We start from the raw sequence: 20532 nt of genomic DNA on the forward strand, positions 1-20532 counted from the left end.
CAGGCTGCCCTGTACTACTATGCTCCTCTGTTGTATCTACTATGTCATGTAGAAGTCGGGTAAGAGTTCATATTGGCAACAATAAACTTTTAATACAAAAAAATGCTACAAATTATACTTGTTGAATATATAATAGTCTTCACATGGTATAATTTTCTGTCCAGTGGAAACCTTTTTTTTCCACAGGCATAAAGTATGCAGAGATTAGTTTTGTACATCATGTACATTAAACATTTATTATAAAAGCTCATTAAATCCAACTGTCGCTCAGCATTAACCAGGTGTTTCAGATTAAAGTTACCCATGAACATGACATTATGTTATTCTGCTACATCACCACTTCAGCTTTATACTTTACAAGTGATCTGTGGCTTGTGTCAGGTAGTGGTCAGCTGACCACGGGGTCGGGTTTAAAAGAGAGACACCACCCACCTGTTCTCCGCTCAGACATTGTTCTCTTCATGTCAGGAGCTCCGAATCCCTACCGACGTCAGTCTCCACCTGCTTCAGTGACTGTGAGTGTTATCTCTCATAACTCATTTCCTCATCCCGGCTCCGTTCGCTCTTCTCCTGTAACGTCGGTTCCGAAGCTGCGTTTCGTGCACCGATTGTTACTAGAGTAACTGCATGCCTGTCCCAACCCATCGCTAGCCTTCGCCACGTTTGGGTCTAGCCAGCACGCCACACGGGCACGCCGAATTACTGCGTTTAATTCGCGCGTTTCCCCCGATCGTGACAGGATGTCTGAGCCAATCATAGACCCAGCGGAATTCGAACGGCTGAAAGCTGAAGTCTTATATCTCCGCGGTGTGGTAGATCGGATGAGCACAAAAATGGAATCTCTCACCGAAACTGTCATTCAACTTTCCGCTTCCGTCACCGCGCTGCAACGTCAGCCAACGCCGGTGAACGCGGAACCCCGGATTGGACTACCCAATAAGTGGAACGGAGTTGATGGCCGGCCTGACGGCTTGCTCGCCACTCTAGACATGCTGTTTGAATGTCAGCCCACTAAATACGCCACCGCCCGCACAAAAGTTGCAATGTTAACCTCTCCCTTGTCTGGCCAGGCCCAGGAATGGGCCGCGGCTCTCTACAACAATAAATCCGCAGCTTGCAATGATTATGCCCTGTTCGTAGAGGAATTAAAAAAGACATTTGTCCCCCCGAGCAGTGAAGTGGAAGTGGAGTCACAGCTGCTTCACTTACGCCAGGGCAATCAACCTGTCTATCACTTTGCTTCACAATTCCGTACCCTGGCCGCTAAGCTAAATTGGGGAGATGCTTCTCTACGCTCCATTTTTATGGAGGGGCTGGCTGATTACATCCGAGATGAGATGACTGGTCGTGAGGCTCCCAAATCTCTGGATGAGGCCGTGAACCTCGCCCTGAAGATCGACCAACGAGTGATGTCGCGGCCTCGCCACACCCCTCGGGCCTTTAAACCCTTCCAGCCTCAGAGAGCCACGTCTTCGCAGTCTCCTCCCCCCTCTGAGGGAGCAGCTGCGAGCCCACGCAGTGCATCCAGCGAGGAGCCTATGCAGCTGGGCAGACTGTCTAAGGAAGAGAAAGAAAGACGTTGGCGTGAGGGTCTCTGTGCCTACTGCGGATCAGCTCGACACCGTCGTCCCCAGTGCCCGCTACGCCCGGGAAACGACGATGCCAGGTAGACTGCGGGGGAGTCCCACCTGGCCCATCGCACTCCTTTGACCCCTCTCGTTTTCTGTTACCAGTAACCTTTCACCTGAAACACCAACAGTTTTCATCGGAAGCTCTCCTGGATACCGGAGCAGCTGACAACTTCATCGACCAAAAACTAGCCTCTCGACTTCGCATTCCTTTAACCCCTGTTGATCGCTTTCTCCCGGTGACCTCAGTAGACGGGCGCCCCCTCCAACCCTACCCGATCCAGTTCCAGACCTGGCCGGTTCACATGTCCATCGGGGATCATCAGGAGGAGATCCGGTTTCTAGTAGTCTCGGCCACTTCCTCTCCTCTCATCCTAGGATACCCCTGGTTCCGTCACCATGACCCCCACATCTCCTGGTCTTCCTGCCAGATCCTGGATTGGGGTCCCCAGTGTTCACACGGATGCCTTCTCTCTCGGACCGAAATAAACTCCAAGTCAGAAGAGGCCTCTCCCCTGTATAGGCTATCGGGGCCTGAATAAAGTCACTGTCAAGAACCGCCATCCTCTTCCCCTGCTGTCGACCGCACTCGACTCCCTCTCCCAGGCCTGCATCTTCACCAAACTGGACCTACGCAGCGCTTACAATTTGGTGCGCATCAGGGAGGGGGACGAATGGAAGACATCACCCCTAACGGGCACTGGGAGTACCTCGTGATGCCCTTCGGTCTCTGCAACAGCCCTGCTGTCTTCCAACATCTGATCAATGATGTCTTGCGTGATATGCTAGGCTGGTGGGTGTTTGCTTATCTAGATGGCATCTTGATCTACTCCCGCACCGAAGTGGACCATATTCGTCATGTGAGGGCCATGCTGAACAGGCTGCTCGAGTACCAGCTGTTCTGCAAACTGGAGAAGTGTGCTTTCCATCAGCGGTCCACCACCTTCCTCGGCTTCACCATCTCCTCCGACGGCCTGACCATGGACCCACAGAAGGTCCATGCCATGACCCAGTGGCCTCAGCCCTCCAGCCTTAAGCAACTGCAGAGCTTCCTGGGCTTTGCCAATTTCTATCGGCGCTTTATTCAAAATTTCAGCACCATTGTCGCCCCGCTGACATCCCTCACCAAACCAGCTAACCTGCCAAAACCCTTCCGCCTCTCCCCGGACGCAACACAGGAATTTCGGGACCTTATCCACCAGTTCACTACGGCCCCCGTCCTACTCCACCCTGATCCTGCCAGAGCTTTTGTGGTGGAGGTGGATGCCTCTGACGTTGGCGCCGGCGCCGTCCTTTCTCAACATGGCCCAGATGGAAAACTTCACCCATGCTGCTATTTCTGAAGGAAGTTTTCTCCCACGCAGCAACGGTACGGTGTCGGGGACCGGGAACTCCTGGCCATCAAGTGGGCCTTGGAAGAATGGCGGCATTGGCTTCTGGGGGCGAAAGACCCTTTTCTGATCTGGACCGATCATCAGAATCTGATCCATATCCGGACCGCCAAGCAGCTCAACCCAAGGCAGGCTCGTTGGGCCCTGTTCTTTGAGTCTTACAATTTCCACCTCGCCTACGGTCCAGGTTCCAAGAACACTAAGGCAGACACCCTCTCCAGACAGTTTGCCCCGGACGGCCTCACATCGGACCCTGGACCCATTCTACCTGCTCATCGGTTTGCTGCCCCCCTTCGGTGGCCCCTGGAGGACTCCATCCGGGACGCCCTGGTCACCGAACCAGCTCCTCCTGACACCCCTGCAGGGAGGCTCTATGTCCCCTCCTGGTGCCGTCAGGAGGCCTTGCTCCCACTCCTCTCCACTCTCTGGTCACCCGGGGCCCAACAGGACCCTCCAACTCCTCCGTCGTGCCTTCTGGTGGCCCTCCATGACTCGGGACGTCCGCGAATTTGCTTCCGCCTGTGACACCTGTGCTAGGGCTAAGTCCTCGACTCAGCCTTCAGCTGGCGACCTTCACCCTCTCCCTGTGCCCAGACGTCCCTGGTCCCATGTCGGCCTTGACTTTGTTACCGGCCTCCCGTCCGCGGACAGTCTCGACACCATCCTCACCTTTGTGGACCGGTTTTCGAAGGCGGTGCACCTGGTCGCACTGGCTGGCCTCCCTTCTGCTAGGCGGACGGCCGAGCTCTTCTTGGAACATGTCGTTCGGCTTCATGGGTTCCCCAAGGACATCGTCTCCGACAGGGGGCCCCAGTTCACTGCCAGGTTCTGGAAAGCCTTTTGCCGTCTGATTGGAGCCTCTCCCAGCCTCTCGTCCGGCTACCACCCTCAGACCAACGGGCAGGTCGAACGGACCAATCAACAGCTGGGGCGCTTTTTGAGGTGCTTCGTCTCCGCCCAACCGTCGCTTTGGCCTTGTTACCTGCTGTGGGCTGAGCTGTCTCATAACCTCCACGTCTCTTCGGCCACCGGTCTCTCGCCCTTTGAAGACTGTCATGGTTTCCACCCTCCTATCTTCGACCATCAGGAGGTGGAGGCTGAAGTACCTGCTGCTGAACGGATGGTCCGCCGCTGTCGTCTGGCCTGGATCAAGGCTCGGGCTGCCATCTCCCGTTCCAACGCTCTGTACACCAAGCAACATCGTCGCCGCCACCGTCCGGGATCGTGACAGCTTGTAATCCTCTTAGGAAAAATGTTTAGGTGACTTTCTTCTGGGTGGGATCAAACAGCTTTGCGTAAGTTACAAGGTGTGACCAGATGGGTTCTTACACATAACGCTGCATCTTTAATTACCCCCTAACTGTAACAGTTTGGCCAGCGTGGGTTTTTGTGTCTGAGAGCAGACATTCATCATTCTCACTCTGTATGTGTCTTTTCTTCCCATTCCACAAGCCAATGAAAGAACATGCTTATACAACTATGTGCTTTGTGTAACTTGTGAAGCAAATGTCAGAGTAATAACAAAAAACAGGTCTTTTTATTGCTTTTATCCAGCAAAGCAGAAATCAATGTCAGAACCATGACTGGGAGAGCTTTAAAAAGGGGAGGAAACCCAGGCTGCACATGACTGACTGACTTGGAACCTGGTTGAAACAAATGTTGGCTATTTCAATGTTGTACAAGCAATAAAACATTTCATGCTAGATTAATGTATGAATATTAGCCGGATTTAATGTTTCGATGTTAAGGCCGATCAAAAAGCCCATGTTTGTCCACATACACGATGCAGAGCGTAGTCTTATAGCAAGATGTTCCAACTTTTAAAACTAAGTTAGAGCTGAAAGGCATCACCTAGCTTCCTCTATACAATGTAAAATGGCTCATGTCTGATCTCATAAAATAACATTTGACTCGTGCATGCAAGTAATTTAAAACTTGGATTCAACTGTATTTAAGCCTGAAATGCATGCCTAAATAAAGCAGCTGATGAACAGCATGTCAGCCTGACACTGGCAACCTTCGAGAGAGCGGAGAATCCAAAGCAGACATTGACACTGGAACGTTTTGCTTGTTTAAAAAAATAGAACTTTTAACAAAACTGATGAACAGAAAAGTCAAGATCTGAGTGTCTGTGATGAACTCTTTTAACTTATTGTGTAGTTAGCAATTTAGATAGCTAGCATGCAATGAAATTTAGGTAGTATCAGTGTTAACTAGCTTGGGACGTTGTAACACTACAACCCACAAGGTGAGGGTCACATGACCTGAAAAAAAAAAAGTTTTTTAGCTAGCTGTTTTTTTTCTGTGTTTCCGGGTAGGTTGACGCTTTTAAAAAATGTGCCTTTCACTCATTGTCATTATTATTACTATTATTATTATTACTATTATTATCAGTAGTAGTAGCAAACTCCATTCATTGTCCTGTGTCTTCTGGATAACTTTTATTAATGCATGTCATCTAAAGAAATTGTCCTGCTGAACTGTATATACACAGTTTAATATTACTACAGTAGGAAACCACAGGAAAATTGACAAAATCACTTCTCTTACCTGCAGCAGGAAGTCAAAAAGAGCTAGCCTTCCCCACTCTGAGTGCTGCACTCCCACGCAGGGGGCTGACCTCAGGTCTGTTTCACTCCCACAGCGAGCTTTTAGCAGTTTCTGGTAGTGAACCCAGCTGAGCTGTACTGAGTTCTGGTCATTGTCTTCATCAGAAAGGTGGTGAATATCTGGGTCCCACCACACTGCAGGTCTGGGGGTACCATTAATGTACCTGTTGGGCAGCACGTGGCTATGAAAGGTCCTCAGAACTGCGGGGAGACTTCTGTTGAGTCCCAGCACTCTGTCCAGGTGGAAGGCGAACACTTCAATCCAGTCATCAGTGCGCTTAACCAGGGAGCAGCAGCCCTGCTGGCAGCGCTCACCGTGGGTAGTTGAACGTCCACATCCTTCTCCGTGCTGATGTGAGTCTCTCATCACGGATGGCTTCTGTGGTGGATTAATACAGTTAGATAATGCCGTTCACTTTAAGACCGTGCACCCATTATGATCCTATAGCCATGTATATTTAATTGTAAGGACTTTATTTATGACAAAGTGAATATTTATTCAACTAGCAAATTATGACTTTTTATCAAGTAATTAAAGGATGGGACCTTTTAACATCTTTCATATATAAATGTGCCAAAGGTGGAGCTAGAGTAGACAAATGATCATTGTTGAATTCTTTCAAATGTAATATATTTTTCTCTCCTTTTCCATAAACAGCAGGAATCCATTATCAGACTCAAAAAACCTGCTTGACTTGTGAGCACAACCATCAGCTCTTACTTGTGTCACACTGTCACTGCATGACAATCCAGCTTAATGGCTGAAACTGCTGTTACTCTAGATTTTTGGTTTTGGCCACAAATCCCATGAAAAAACTGACAAAACTGAAAAGTCAATAACACGACTGGGTATAAAACAAGCAACCCTGAGACAGGCAGTTTCCCCCAAGTAAAGATGGGCAGTAGTTCACCAAAACAGCTTCAGAGTAATACTCCTCAACATAAATTTGTGAAGGCTTTATTAACACGCAGACTTGAATATAACTGTTTAATATGGTGGACAATTTATGGTGTTTACACTTGTTTGTGAAGCTCTGTGAAATATTCTCTATTGTTTTGTGATAATGTTATTATGTTTGATTGCTCAGCGTGTCTCCTCTCTTAAATCCTCTACAAGCTCAGACTGTGGTCTGACACATATTTCAGTATTCTGTTTGCATGTTTTCTCTGTCACGTTATGCTTCTGTTTCTTTTCTGTTGTGAAGGCAGCGTCCTGCTGACCTTTCAGTTTTATTTATAATTTCCGCTTTGTAAGGTTGAGGCAGTCACACAAAATACTAAACTAACAACTAGTAATCAACTGAATTAAAATATGAAATAAGTATTTATAAAACCACTTTCACCACACAAACAATAAATTCATGTCTTTATCATCATTTTTTGCATAAATGAGCAAAATACTTTTTGTATCACTTACATGGACTTTCTAAATGATAGCACAAACCATTAACAACTCCTAAATAACTTGTAGTACTTACTGTAATACTTTACAGTTAATCCATCATTTATAAAGTATAACAATGCTGGCATTATTTCCATTATATATGAGCTTATTAATTCAAAATAAACCATGTTTATAAAGTACAAAATAAGAAGGAATGCTCTACAAATAAGTATTTACTAACTGATTATTAATGCTTCATAGTGCGTAACTATATTACAAACATTTTATGCAGTAATAGGATTATAAAGTCTTACCAATTCATCCACATTTGGTGCAATAATGAGTTTTTCCAGTGAGATGACTGCGACTGTGAGACTGAGTCAAAATATACCATAGTGTGTGTGTTCAGAGAATGAAGTGCAGCAGCAGGAGTGCTGTTTTAAATAGTTCTAGAGAATAATAGATGCTCTTTGGTACAGAATAACATGCCTCACACAGTATTACACATGCACAGTGCTAAGATGCATTCACTGTTGGTTTTTGCAGAATTCAGCATCTGATCCTGTCACCCATGCATGCAGTCACCACTGACCCTGTGTGTCTCAGGAAGTGTGACAAGGATGGCACAATATTCAAGGCCAACACAATACAGGCTGACAATCTCAAGCAGTATTCAGCTTACATCGCCAAATTACATCTTTGGGTTGTTATGGTCATATCAGAGCAGCACTCTTTCACCTGCTTTCACCTCATCTGTGTCAGTCTGTGAGGCGTCTGCATTACGTGATTGAAAAAGTAGAAAACAGCTTTTTTAACATTGAGAAGTGTTTTCAACTTAAAATTACAGTCAGCCATACAGCATACCTGTTGGTCTGCTGGAGCATCCAGTGCCACTTGGAGCACCTGTCCGTGTCCCGGCATCCTGGTCTTGCTAACCACCTCGCCCTTAGCGAGGAACTCCATCTTCTGGATGTCTACCCTGCTGAACCAGGGAAGGCGGTGCGAGTCGGCCCTGATCCTCCTGCGGTCGCTGTCTGGGAAGTCCTGCTCTGTGAAGCTTTGACACCAGTCGATGTCATCTTTCATCACAGTGACCTCTGGTTTGGCCAGTGATCCCGGGATCTTTTTCGCATCCAAGGGATCCTCAGAGAGATTACGGTGTTTTATGAAATATCCAGGGAGCTTTTTAACAGCCTGCACATTGTCTGATTTCAGATTCTGTTTTGTTGGTTGTTTGTGTTTTTTTAAACCCAGGTGTTGTTGTGCTATCTTTGCACTCGTATGGCTGCCATGTAACTGTTTGTCTGCATTCCAGTTTGTGTGTCTAAACCTCAATTTGGCTGCCTGTCTATCTGCAGCTCCTGTCTCACTTTCTATGGGATCTGCTGAAGCACTCTTTTCAAGATAAATGTATGTTTGTGTAGCTTGTTTTGCCACAGCACTCTGGTTGCTTGGTTTAATTCTGTGCTTTGGCAGTGTGTTGTTGTCTATAAACTCTGGATGGAGACGGTGATGACTGGCTGGCTGGTTGGCGCCTGCCAGCTCTTTTCTCTTGGAGGCAATGCCTTTGCTTTTGTGTTTATTTCTTTGTATGTCAGCGTGACGTCTCTCTTTGATGCTGTTTTTGTCATTGCCAGCAGCATCCCCGAAAGGTTGAAGTGGCACAGAATGTTTAGATGTCTCTCTTCTACTGCTGCTTCTCAAGCTCCTGCTGTACATGTGAGTGAGTGGCTGCTGGATGCCAGCAGCTGGAAGGGGCTCCACAATCCTGTTCCTGGATCTGAACTCCCCCGTAGAACTCAGGGCCCGGGACGACCTCCAGGCGATGTCAGCGGGTGGTGAAGGGAGCGGCAGAGTGACTGTCATCACAAAGATCATGAGGAAGAGAAGGAAAAGAGGGGTAAGAAGTAGGATCCATGTGTGACCACACCAGAGTTTGGACCACACTCGCCAGGCCTGTGGTTAAAAAAACAAAACAAAACAAAAAAACAGATTAAAAGAAACAGAAGTTAGAGGGAGACTGAGAGACCAATGATTATAATGGAGAGGGAACATACAAATCAAAGATAGCATCTGCAATAAACAGACTGGAGTGCTCAGTGCTCCTGCGGGGTTACCAAAAGCTCTTTCTCCTGGCATGTGGAAAACAAACTCTACAAGGGAAAGCTGAAAAACAAACTGATGTTGGCACACAGCTCGGGTCGGTTGCATGAGATCAGAATAGTGACCTCTGAGTCATCAGTTTACGTGAGAGGAATAATCTAGAATTTTGTAGCACAGAGCGATCAGCACTGAAGCGTCCTGTCCACACTGCACAAACATGAATCTGTGAAGAGCAGAATATAAAGAATATAAAGCTTGTGTCAGGCGGCTGCATTTTTCCAGTAGCTTACAATTGTATTGGACCTATCCAGCTGAGACCAATACAGCTGTGACATGCCCATTGCCTGTGCCCAGCAAAGATGGAAAAGCCATATTTCTCACAATGTGCTCTCACTGCTCCAGTACGACTTGTGGTGTTCTCGCTGAAGGCTCTGTCAAAGTGATTTTGTCGCAGAGGCGCTAGCCCTTTATTTACTGTAGACTGCACTCATTCCATTTGCTTTTAAACAGCAAAACTATAACGCCATGACGCTGACATTCAAATAATAGAACTGGAATTGGCCCTTCCAATGATTTATCGTCCGATTTTTCAAGGGGTTGTGCTGCAAGAACTCTCTGTAGCAGCATTTGTTTTATTTGACAGATTTGAGTTGAAACTCCAAATAAAATTGTTTGAGAACAGGATGGTAGCTCCTCTGCGGACAGGGTGGGCTACCAGTGGAAATATTAAGAAATATTAAGTATCAGTGGACACATACAGCACTTTTTCCAACAGCAAAACTTCCTGCAACTGCTGGATGAACCACACAGCTCCATCTGAATGCCACGCTTTCCCCCCACCTGTAAGTAAAGCCATATGTGAATGGCTGCCAGGTTGACCCAGATAACTGCTCTGCCCCTGCCTACTCTCTCGCTCTCTCCCTCCCTTTGCATCACTTTCGTTTTTTCTGCATTCAGATGAAGGAATGTTTCAGACCCTTGAGATCTCTTCCTCATCTCAAAGCCTCTTAACAACATGCCCAGATTCCTCCACCTGTGAAAGGATTCCATTATTCTTCTCCTGGACTGGACGGCCTGAATCAGGCTGCCTGTGCTGACAGAGCCTGTACAAACTACCCAACGGTGCCAGTGTGAGACTTGGAGTGTCAGACTTATATAGATATATTCATCTACCGCTCAAAGACGATTTTTAATGCTGTAGTTAACAGTGTTAAAGAGACTACAGTATTTTATAGTAGCCACACATTCAGTCTAGAATTGATCAAATGTGCTACATGGAGAAATTGAATGTCACTGAATCATTAGTGTGAGACTCTGCTGAATTACTTTAAATAAATGAGATCATTACTGAGCAGACTAGCAGCGTTTACTGACCTCTTAATGCCTTTTTATATTTCACGCTAATGGATTGGATTTCACAGCAAATCTGCAGCTTGCCTGCCTCAGACACTTTCGAGCAGGATGACTGGAAACTCACCTTAACCTTCCTTGTTAAGACGTTTAAATAGTTACTCCAAATCAATAATGCAGATAAACTCCTTAAAGCTATAATGTATTTTGTCATTAGCCACACATCATATAAATCCTTTATCCATCCATTTATTTTCTGAACTGTTTATCTAACCAATTAGATGCTACTGCTATTTGCAGTCCCACAAAGACTTATGTTCAATCTTTAACTGGTTGGTCAATTATTAGATATCTTAAAAATATCAAAAACATTAAGAACTTCACAATCATAATATTTGAACTATTAATACAAATTCTCTAGTAATACAGAAATACCTTATCTGAAATGTTCAAATTCAGGTTTTTAGTCATTATATTGATTGATTGATCATTTATTTTGAGCGTGCGCGTACATACTGTATATACAAGACAGAGCCTATATACAGGAAGGAAAATATTGTCTTCTAGTACAACAGGTGCAGCTTCAATTTAACAAACTGAACGAATTTGAAACAAATTAAAATGATTAAACTTGAAAATTTCAATCCCCACAGCTTCAAACGCTTCTGAGTGACATCGCTAAGGCCAACAGACTGCAGCAGTAAGAAGACAGCAAAACAATAAACCACAAAAGCACATTTAACACAAGCTTGACAAACGACCACATCTGGACAAAAGCCAAAGACTGCAGTTCATCAAATGGCCATTTGAGGCCCTGTAGAGAGATGTCAAAATGTAAAAGTGAAAACTCAGATGTTGTATGATGTTTTTAATACACCATGCAGATGTATGACCTTGAAAGATTACATACTAAGACTGTGCATTTTATTATTTTTACCGTACACAGAACTGGCTGAAATCTTTGGCGTCTATAAGCTGTAAAAACTTGAGATTTTGAGATATATTCATGTAGTCTGTGATTTTGCAAAACTTCATGGCATCATTGTGATGTTGTAGGGTGACATATTGCACAGCACTTTAATATATTACTCGATGTGGTTTCTTAAAATCTTTTTCAAGGACAACTTTGACCTTAGGGCACTAACAATGAAAGTCAAGGTCAAATGTTTAGCCAACCTGGATACCTAGGTATGTCCCTCGAGGCCTAGTCTATTTCTGCAAAGTTTGAAGACGATCAATAAAATATTATGGGTAACATATAGTTTTTAACCTATCCCCACAGTCCGAAGACATGCAGTTAGTGGGGATATGTTAATATGTTAATTAAACTCTAAATTACCCATAGGTGTGAATGCGGGAGTGAATGTGAGTGCAAATCGTTGTCTGTGTCTATATGTTAGCCCTGCGACAGACTGGCGACCTGTCCATGCAGGAGACTGCATTCTGCTTTTTCACAGAATGCAGGAGACTGCATTCTGCTTTTTCACAGAATGCAGGAGACTGCATTCTGCTGCTACAACAACTTCAGCTCTTTGCAAGCACCTGCACAGAGTGATGATAAAGCTGAGTGTCTGCTGACCCCAGCAGCAACCAGACCCTGAACTTAAACAGGTAACCAAAGCAGCGACTGTTTCTAACTGTACATTTTTCTTAAGTAAAATCACTTCCCTTTAAAGTCCCATCCCCACTCCTGTGTACAATTTATGAAGCTAAACTGCACAAAGTCAGTTTTTCAGCTAATGACTGAATTTGGTTATAATACATAACTATTAAATCTAATATGATACCTTTATACTAGCATATAAATGAACTTGATTCAAGTTCAACATTTATTCTTAATTTAGTTCCATCTTGGTCTTCTTCCGCTACTGAAGAAAATATGTGGCTCTTTCTCCTTCCTAATTCTTCAGTATGCTCACAAGCTCGTGTCTGAGAGCCACTGTCTGCTGTGCTGAGCAGGTAGTGTACTGTACAGTGGCCGTTTGAAGCTTTTTCACAGAAAAAAGTTGCCTGCTGCGTTGAGAAATTAAGTTTGTGAAAAGTGCTCAGTGTGATACCGACAGTAGACTTCAGACTATGAAAAACAAAACCGGGAACTGAGAGAGAAAATCATTTGCAGTGAGTGTGCCACTAAGTGAAAATACTCTTACTGTTTCTAGTCAAGTAAGCCATTACTAATCTTTTAATGCACTTCACACATAATACAAACACAATACATTTTGGTCACTTTAAAATTTAACTTTCTTCTTATGCACATAGTGTTTCCTAATACTAATAATTTCTAATGTGTTTTCATTGTAGTCCAATGAAATATCCCACCAACAGTCTGCAATAACTCATCAGTGACACGTCCCCCCCCCCAAAGAGTGAAATCAGTATAGTAGTCACAAGTGCCATCCTGTTATTGTGGCGGGCAGTAGGTCAAGCTGAAAAATGTCTTTATCATTGTCTCCAAAAGTTGAATCTGTTCATCTGGACGTAGCGTTTTGGTACTCATGGCCATTGATCAGTGTTCTTTGATCAGTGGGTTTTGGTCAGTGATTGTTGATCAATGGTCATGGGAATTTGCATAATTATGATTAAGGAACTGACCTCACAGCCCATTGTTCCTTCAGTGGGCTGGTTTCAGTCATTATGCAAATGTACTGTTTATAAGGTTTGGGGAAACCTGCAGTCAGCTGAGACTGAAGAAGTCACTTGGATGAGTGACGAAACGTTTCTCCCACAAAACGCTACGTCCAGATGAACAGATCCAACTTTTGGAGATTTACTTTCCTGGATGATTGAGAATGCATCAAGACGTTCTTTATCATTGTGTTTCATTTTAGCCACTGTAAGACTCACACAACACTGCCACCATCAAGACAAACTGGAAAGCACAACTAGTAATTTTTAACTGTTAACAGCATACAGTTTACAGGATGCTTATTTAATACAATCACTCTGGATCTGCAGTGATTAACTTTAAACTTTGTGTTTCAAATTATAGCTCAAATTATGACCTTGCATTGAAGACACAAGGTGATAACATTCCATATGCAAAACTACAGCCCCACACAACACACACACACACACACACACACACACACACACACATCCTCCTCTGCGTTAGCGGTTGCTTTGGCTGAGATTTGCTAATTAGCGTCCATTCATGTGCAGCTTAGCATAGCTTGATGTGAATATGTCAACAGTGGAGTGTGTTCTTGCCTTCAGCACCTCTCTATAGCATACAAAGGTGCACAGAGCCAGACTTTTTAAATGACTTTTTAAATGAGTCCCTCCCCCCAGAATGAGGGGGGAGGGAAATCTCACTGCATGTGTCACGTGATGTGGTTGGCTGTACTTTTGACTGTGCTGTCATGCACTTTGACCCACAGAATAAATACTTTGAAAGAAAGGACTGGCAAACCACAGTGAATAAATATACAGAGTGGTGAGAAGCCACGCACACACACACTCACATGTGTATGTAAGCTTTTTCTGCTGCGATAAGAATCACAAACCCCCTAAAGACCTGAGGTTATAGAGTCTAACTCAATGTAGCGTTTTGTTTGTGCTTTCAAAAAGAAAAATGACACTATTACTGCCACGCTAAAGATATTTTACACTTGTTATCTTCCCAGTTTTCTTTTTTTTGTCTGACAGGTTATTTGTGTCTGCAGTCCTGCCTCTTTGTCTGGCTCCACTCTTCTTCCTCCACTGCTCTGACAGCAGCCCTAGGGCCAGCAGTTTCTCTCTCGACTACGAACGAAACCGGTGTCCACGGTTACCAGAGTTCAGGTACGCATAGTTCCCGTAGATTCAAAACAGGTCACCAGGTGCAGGCACAAAGCAGCATGCAGCGTGGATTTGATGCATTAAAGCATGGTGGGAAGCAGTGACAGCAGTTTAGAGATATTTCTGTCTCCTGAGGAAACTTAGCCTAAAATATTAATTTAAGGCTAAACTTCAAATTTTGCTTTGTGATGACATTTAAATGACCCTGAACCATTCCTTAGGTATGCTGCTATCAGCTCAGGCTTTTGTTTTTTACAACTTCAACAACATCTGATAAAGAATAGCACCTTTCAAAATATGGAAACAACAAACATGTTCAACAACTTAAGGCAGGATCACCCCGTCAAGTCAAACCAGGCTATGAAAGAGGAGATGCTAGCATCTGGTGATGTGCGGCACAAATGTAAAGAAATGACTCTAAGAAACATTGCTAGCTATTCTCGCTAAATGCACTTCTTATAGCAGGAAAAGTAAACAGTGGATGAAAATGACTGATTTCCATCCAATGAAAATATTTCTGAGTGTTATTATGTGACAATATTTGTGAAGCTCCTGAAATGAGATACGAGTTTAGTTTACTTCAAATGAAGTGTTAAGCAGATACTTTCATACTTGAAATGTATGCAAAAAACTGCCTGCACTGCTTTTGTCCTTATAGTTGACTTATGCTATGTCATTGCTATTGCACTATAATACTGCTGGTGGCACCTTGTGTCAATAGATTATCATTTCAAATTACAAATTGTGCCATCTTTGAAATTCGCTCATTGGAACAGATTTATTTACACTTATAAATGCTGCTGCCTGCAAGCATCAATGAAACATTCAGAAGATATATTGAAGACATATTACCCAATCCTATCAACCTGTCTGCAAAATATCCAAATGAAATAAAATAATTTTGTGGTCATCACCTACTAGAGGACAGCAATACAAAGTGAGTCAACTTTTAGCACAACACACGAAGGGGGTAATTTGGAGAACAGCAAATTCATCATGGTTCATCTCTCTTATCTGCTAAGAGTTTATCGCTAATATAAACTGGAGTCATGTCTATTAAAGCACTACAAAGTGTTCTGCATCATCTGCATGTGTGTTTGCAGATGTAGAATGATATTATGCTTTTGATTTTTCTGTTATATCTTGCAACACTGGTGGATATTCATGTGAAACATGGCCAGAGTTTCAAATAAAATCCAAGTAATCCTTGTGAGCCAAAAGTTCAGGATTTGGACTACTCCTGACACTCTGTTTCAGACAGCTATTTCTGTTCTTGGCTCTATGTGATGTAATACAGAGAGGACATCGCTATTATGGCCATCTCAGGCACTGAGCACAGAAAACCTAGAAAACCTGCTATTCAAACTTTCTGTTTGTGAGAGGCAGCCAATCAGATTATAACTGGCAACGGGAAAGGAAACTCAAAAAAGGTTATTACATAGAATGAACTAAGAAGATAAAACATTTTGGAGTCTGAATCATGCAAAGCTAGTCTAGTAAAGTCCAGGAATAAAAACTGTGGCAAAGTTGATGATGATGATGATGATGATGATGATGACGATGAATAATTAGTCCCCTCTAAGTAGTTTGGTGACTAAAAGATGATATGTTGTTTAATATCTGGCAGCTTCATATCTAACCCTCCACATGTATGTATACCTCCTACCTGCTCTGACAGGGCAGGTGTGCCACTATCTGACAGCTCCTGGCTCTTTTCCCCTTTCTTTTCTTTTTAATATCACTTCTTTTCTTCTCTTCCTGCTCAAAGCTGACGGTGAGGTATGCAACATTAGGTTGAGACACACAACAGGTGCTGCAGCCAGCCAGCCTCAGGAGAGAATGGAGAAGAAAGAAGGAGGTGAGAATGTCTGGACCCAGAAAGCTGTCTCATTTCACTGTCTTCTCTATGGCACCTTTTATCAGTGTGTTTAAAGAGACAGGGCAAGACACAACAGAATAAAAGTCTTGACAGAGCAGTGTGCTGGCACAAGTGGATGTGCTGTTTTCAAAAGTGTGTTTAACTGTGAGACAAAGTCAGCAGAACAGTGCAATTATGGGAAACTCTAACATACCAGATGGACGTCCTCACATTAACAAATGGAAACTGGCCATCAGGTTGGAGAAGCATTAGCTAACCATCTGTGCTGTAGTTAGTGGGACATGGCTCAAACAAATACACTTTGTGATTTACTAACAGGAGAGTAGAGACTCAGTACACTTCTATTACGCCTAATGAGGGTGAGGAGGGGTATATTTGGACTTAGTGCTATAAAAGGGAAAAATTAGCCAGAAATGACCACCTTACTGGACATACACCAGTCAAATCATACATAAAGCAGGGGGGTCTTCTTGTGTTTCAATCCACATGTTTGATCAGTATCACAGTTTTAATGGAACTCTTTCAGTTACATCATTCAGTTACTAGTTTATTTATTGTTCACAGAGGATTTTCTTAAAATTAAAATTTGAATGAGGATATTCAAATGAAAAACACAAAAAACAGTTTGGAGTTGACTGTTAAGTCAGTCATGCACAAGCCTGCCTTCACTGCAAGATTTCTGCAGACAGGGATGAAGAGAGCCCCCCAGCCACAGCAGACTAGCACAGTACCTTGGGGCAAGCAACAAAGTCTCAAATCCAAGAGTCGAAAGCACAAACTGTTCATAATCCTTTCACAGGCACACCTTGTGAGTCTGGGCTAGGCTCTCTTTCATTCATTTTTACTCAGACTGCACTAAACAGCTCCTAGCTTTAGCTTTTAAGAAGGGGAAAAACATGGCAATGCTATGAAGGCAAGGGTTGTGCTTATTTATGAAACAGATAAAATGAGTGCTTCACAGTAAAAAGGGACAGATTTAGAATTAACTTAAAACTCTTTTACATTAGAATTAGAATCACTGCTGGACCTGAACCTGAAAAATTAAGTGAAAAATGAAAAACACAAAAAACGGTTTGGAGTTGACTGTTAAGTCAGTCATGCAGTCAAATGAACCCATGAGGGTTGTTGCAAACGGATCCAAAAGTGAATTGGTGGTTATTTAGCAAGTGTTTGCACACAAAAGCATATAACTGTGCAAACTACAGGTGACTGCAGCCCTCTGTAGCAAACAAAGCAAAGCAACCAGTGCTAGTCCTGTTTGATTGAGCGTTTGGCTAGCACTAGTATAAAATGACTGACGAAAATCAAGATCAAAAATGACAAATACTACAAATTAGGGAAAGTAAATGTGGCTCAAGGCCTAATTAACTAAGGCTCTGATATCCTCATTGGGGACTTTATTATTAGTTATTAAGCTCTTGACGTTGAACTACAAATGGCAACACCATGGCGGGAAAAAAAAAGGAGGTATAAGGACTCATCCTCAAAGATTTAATGTCTTGAACAAATGGCATTTCAGTCCCTGCAGAGTAAGACGGATCAAAGGTTGGGATAGATGCAAAGCACAGTTTACATATATATACATATATACATATATATATTTATATACATCCAAGGTTTTTGATAATTGCTATCCCAGCTGTTTAAGCTGCATGAGTACTTGAACTTTTTTACTGCTACTATCTTCATTCCTTTCTGTTGAGCTGTTTTATTCCAAATGTGGCGCTTCAAGGTCAAACGCAGCGTGGAATTAAGTAAAGCTGAGTGCACTTTGATTTAAATGTACAACAGAGCTGAAGTCTTCATTATTCATTAGTGTTATAGTCTAGCAATTAAACATTTATATAGAGAAGTACAGAAAGAAGCAACTCTATGATGTTGTTGTATAATGAAGAGATACTGACGGGAAAAGAAGGTTTAACAGTGTATGAATGATAAGAAGCTGGCATCAGGGCTTTAGAGAGTTTGAATGAGCCAGCAGCAGAGATTGGTTTAATAGAGCTATCAAAGCTGGAATTATGTTTGAAATTTATGAGGTCAGGAGGTCTCTGTCTGTGCCGGCTTCAATTATAAGAAAGAAAAAAAAACACACACACACGAATACACACATCATCCCCTCATAAACACACACACCACACACACACACACAAGCAAAGAATAACACTCTGTCTGGATCAAAGTGGATGGAGTGACTCAAAAAATTACCAGTTAATTCAATCTGGATTAATTCAATCAGAGAGACATCAAATCTCCAGAGACACAGATATACTGCACGTGTTTATGTGCAACATCAATTAATTAACACCCAAGCTTCAATACGAAAGATACAGCTTGTACGAGACAGAATCCAAGATATGCCACTACATAACATGCGGTTTGGACTGGTGTCCTTTAATGTCAGTGACACTGTTAAATTAATTGGATGTGCTTTCATAGGCCAATTAAATTTGTGCATTGCTCTTACAAAGAGTTCAACTTTACAAGCAAATACACATCACTGGCTGATTCCCAACAAGAACACGATTGTCTGTACAGGTTGCTGCTGCAGGATAAACAGTGAGGATAAAATTAATTTATAAAATACCTAAGTTTAGTTACACAGATAGGATACTAGAAACCCTGAGTGAGCTCTGCTACGAAAGACATGAAACAGCCTCAATTCACCAACAATAAAAACAGGGACCTGCGTGGCATGAAGCATTTATCACTAGCCATTTCAAAGTTTAATTCAGTATGTGTTCAGCCACAGCAGTCAGGGTTTCTCAACTTTGCTGTCTGCTGACATAAGTCTAAGATGTTGCCAAACATTGTTTAACAATATAAATTCTCATTCTATCTGTAGCTGGTTTTGAACTTTGTGTCATCCTTTCCAAACAGTTGCTGAATAAATCCATGACTAAACTCACACCTGACTTGGACGAAGCATCAGAGAATTTTGTATTTTTGCTCACAAATCACAAATGTTACCTTTAAGTTGGTGTTGATTACTTCTGCAAAAATACAAACAGCCAGAACGAGTCAGAAGAACTAAAAAAAAGGCTTTAAAAGAAGTTAATTTAAAAATTGTTAGCAGTATCATAACCAATGTTGGGACACAGTTTACCTTGTTCAACTGATGATCACCAATCACGGAAGCCCAAATCATTAACCAAGCTCTCACCTACATAGCTACTCTGACTTCGCCAAACAAGGTGAGTGGACAGTTTTGAATTCTGTGCAGGTTGGGAGAATTGCAGCTACGAGTACTAGCTTTTTTAAATGGATGAGATAAATGATAATGAGTTAATGAATGAAATGAATGACATTAAATAAATGAAAACAAATTTTATAATTTGAATAATTAACCTTTATTTAACCGGGAAGAGACACTCTTAAGATTAAGAATGTCTTATTGTGTCATGGGTGATGATAGGTAGGGTTAAATTAACCTACAACATGCAATACCACAGAGAAGGCTGCTGGCCTCTTCCTGTGCTACTGTACTACTGTACACCTTAGACTCTAATGATAAAAAGCAGTTCAGATTGTAGATCTTACAGAAAAAAAAAATTGGATTCGGCTCAGCTTTACTTTATCCCATAATGATCCATTAAAATATGGCTGGATGAGTGTTGATTTCAACTTCTGACTGACTCGGGACATCTCATATAAAAACCCTGCCCAGTGGTGATGAAGAAGAGCATGCCGTGACAGACTATATGTAGTTTAAAACTAGCTGAGACTGAATGTTTTATAGCATGTCCAGTCTGCTGTTTTTGTTTAGAGGAAAACCCCAGAGTCATTTACTGAGTTCAAGTCGAAAACAACCGAAAAATGACAGCCGAACAACCGAAAAGGAAAGGTGCAAAAAAGCAAAGAGAAGAAAAGGAGGACAAAAGCGCATCTGAGGAATTCTATAGAAGAGATGAAGTGTGTGTGTGTGTGTGTGTCTCAGCTGTCAAGAGCAGACCTTAATGAAAGTGGTCAGATCCTCTTTTTCTCTGACATGCACATGAATAAGGAAGAGCGTGTGAGAAAGGATGGCAGGAAGATGAAAGAAATGCAAAAGCAATGCAACAAAAGCAAAGTGATGTACCAAGGCACAGAATGCATTCAGCAACTGCTTGCTTCACTTTCTGATGCATCCGAGTCTGAGGATGATGACAACACATGAAAGATGAAAAATAAATGACTTTTGAGATTACAGCCTGATATCAGTGTATTTTTCTACCCAGACAATAATGGGAACAAAGCAAGTATAGAAAGAGGAGATTAGGGAGAAAGAGTTCAGATTATTTTCTTTTAAATATTGGTTATTTTCAATTTCATTTTTGAAACAGAGGATAAAAAAATTTTTTCTACTGTGGCTGCACTTAGCGTTACACAGAGAATTTCAATAACATTTAACATGTGTGTTTATCACGTTTTTTCA

The 20532-nt window shown here is 42.7% G+C and overlaps 1 protein-coding gene across 3 annotated transcripts in view; it reads right to left on the reverse strand.

Annotated features, from left to right (window-relative positions):
- gask1a (golgi associated kinase 1A) overlaps nucleotides 1-20532 on the reverse strand; it is a 90001-nt gene that overhangs the window by 51665 nt on the left and 17804 nt on the right. For 2 of the 3 annotated variants that reach the window (XM_019364928.2, XM_025911155.1), the window contains exons 2-3: nucleotides 7877-8968; nucleotides 5570-6007 (exon numbers count right to left, since the gene is read on the reverse strand). In XM_019364928.2, the coding sequence (XP_019220473.1) occupies nucleotides 5570-6007; nucleotides 7877-8968 (1530 nt within the window). The remainder of the gene's footprint in view (nucleotides 1-5569; nucleotides 6008-7876; nucleotides 8969-20532) is intronic. The other variant, XM_019364929.2, reaches the window with a different exon arrangement.

Source organism: Oreochromis niloticus, linkage group LG11, assembly GCF_001858045.2.
Source record: "Oreochromis niloticus isolate F11D_XX linkage group LG11, O_niloticus_UMD_NMBU, whole genome shotgun sequence".
Lineage (NCBI taxonomy): Eukaryota > Metazoa > Chordata > Actinopteri > Cichliformes > Cichlidae > Oreochromis > Oreochromis niloticus.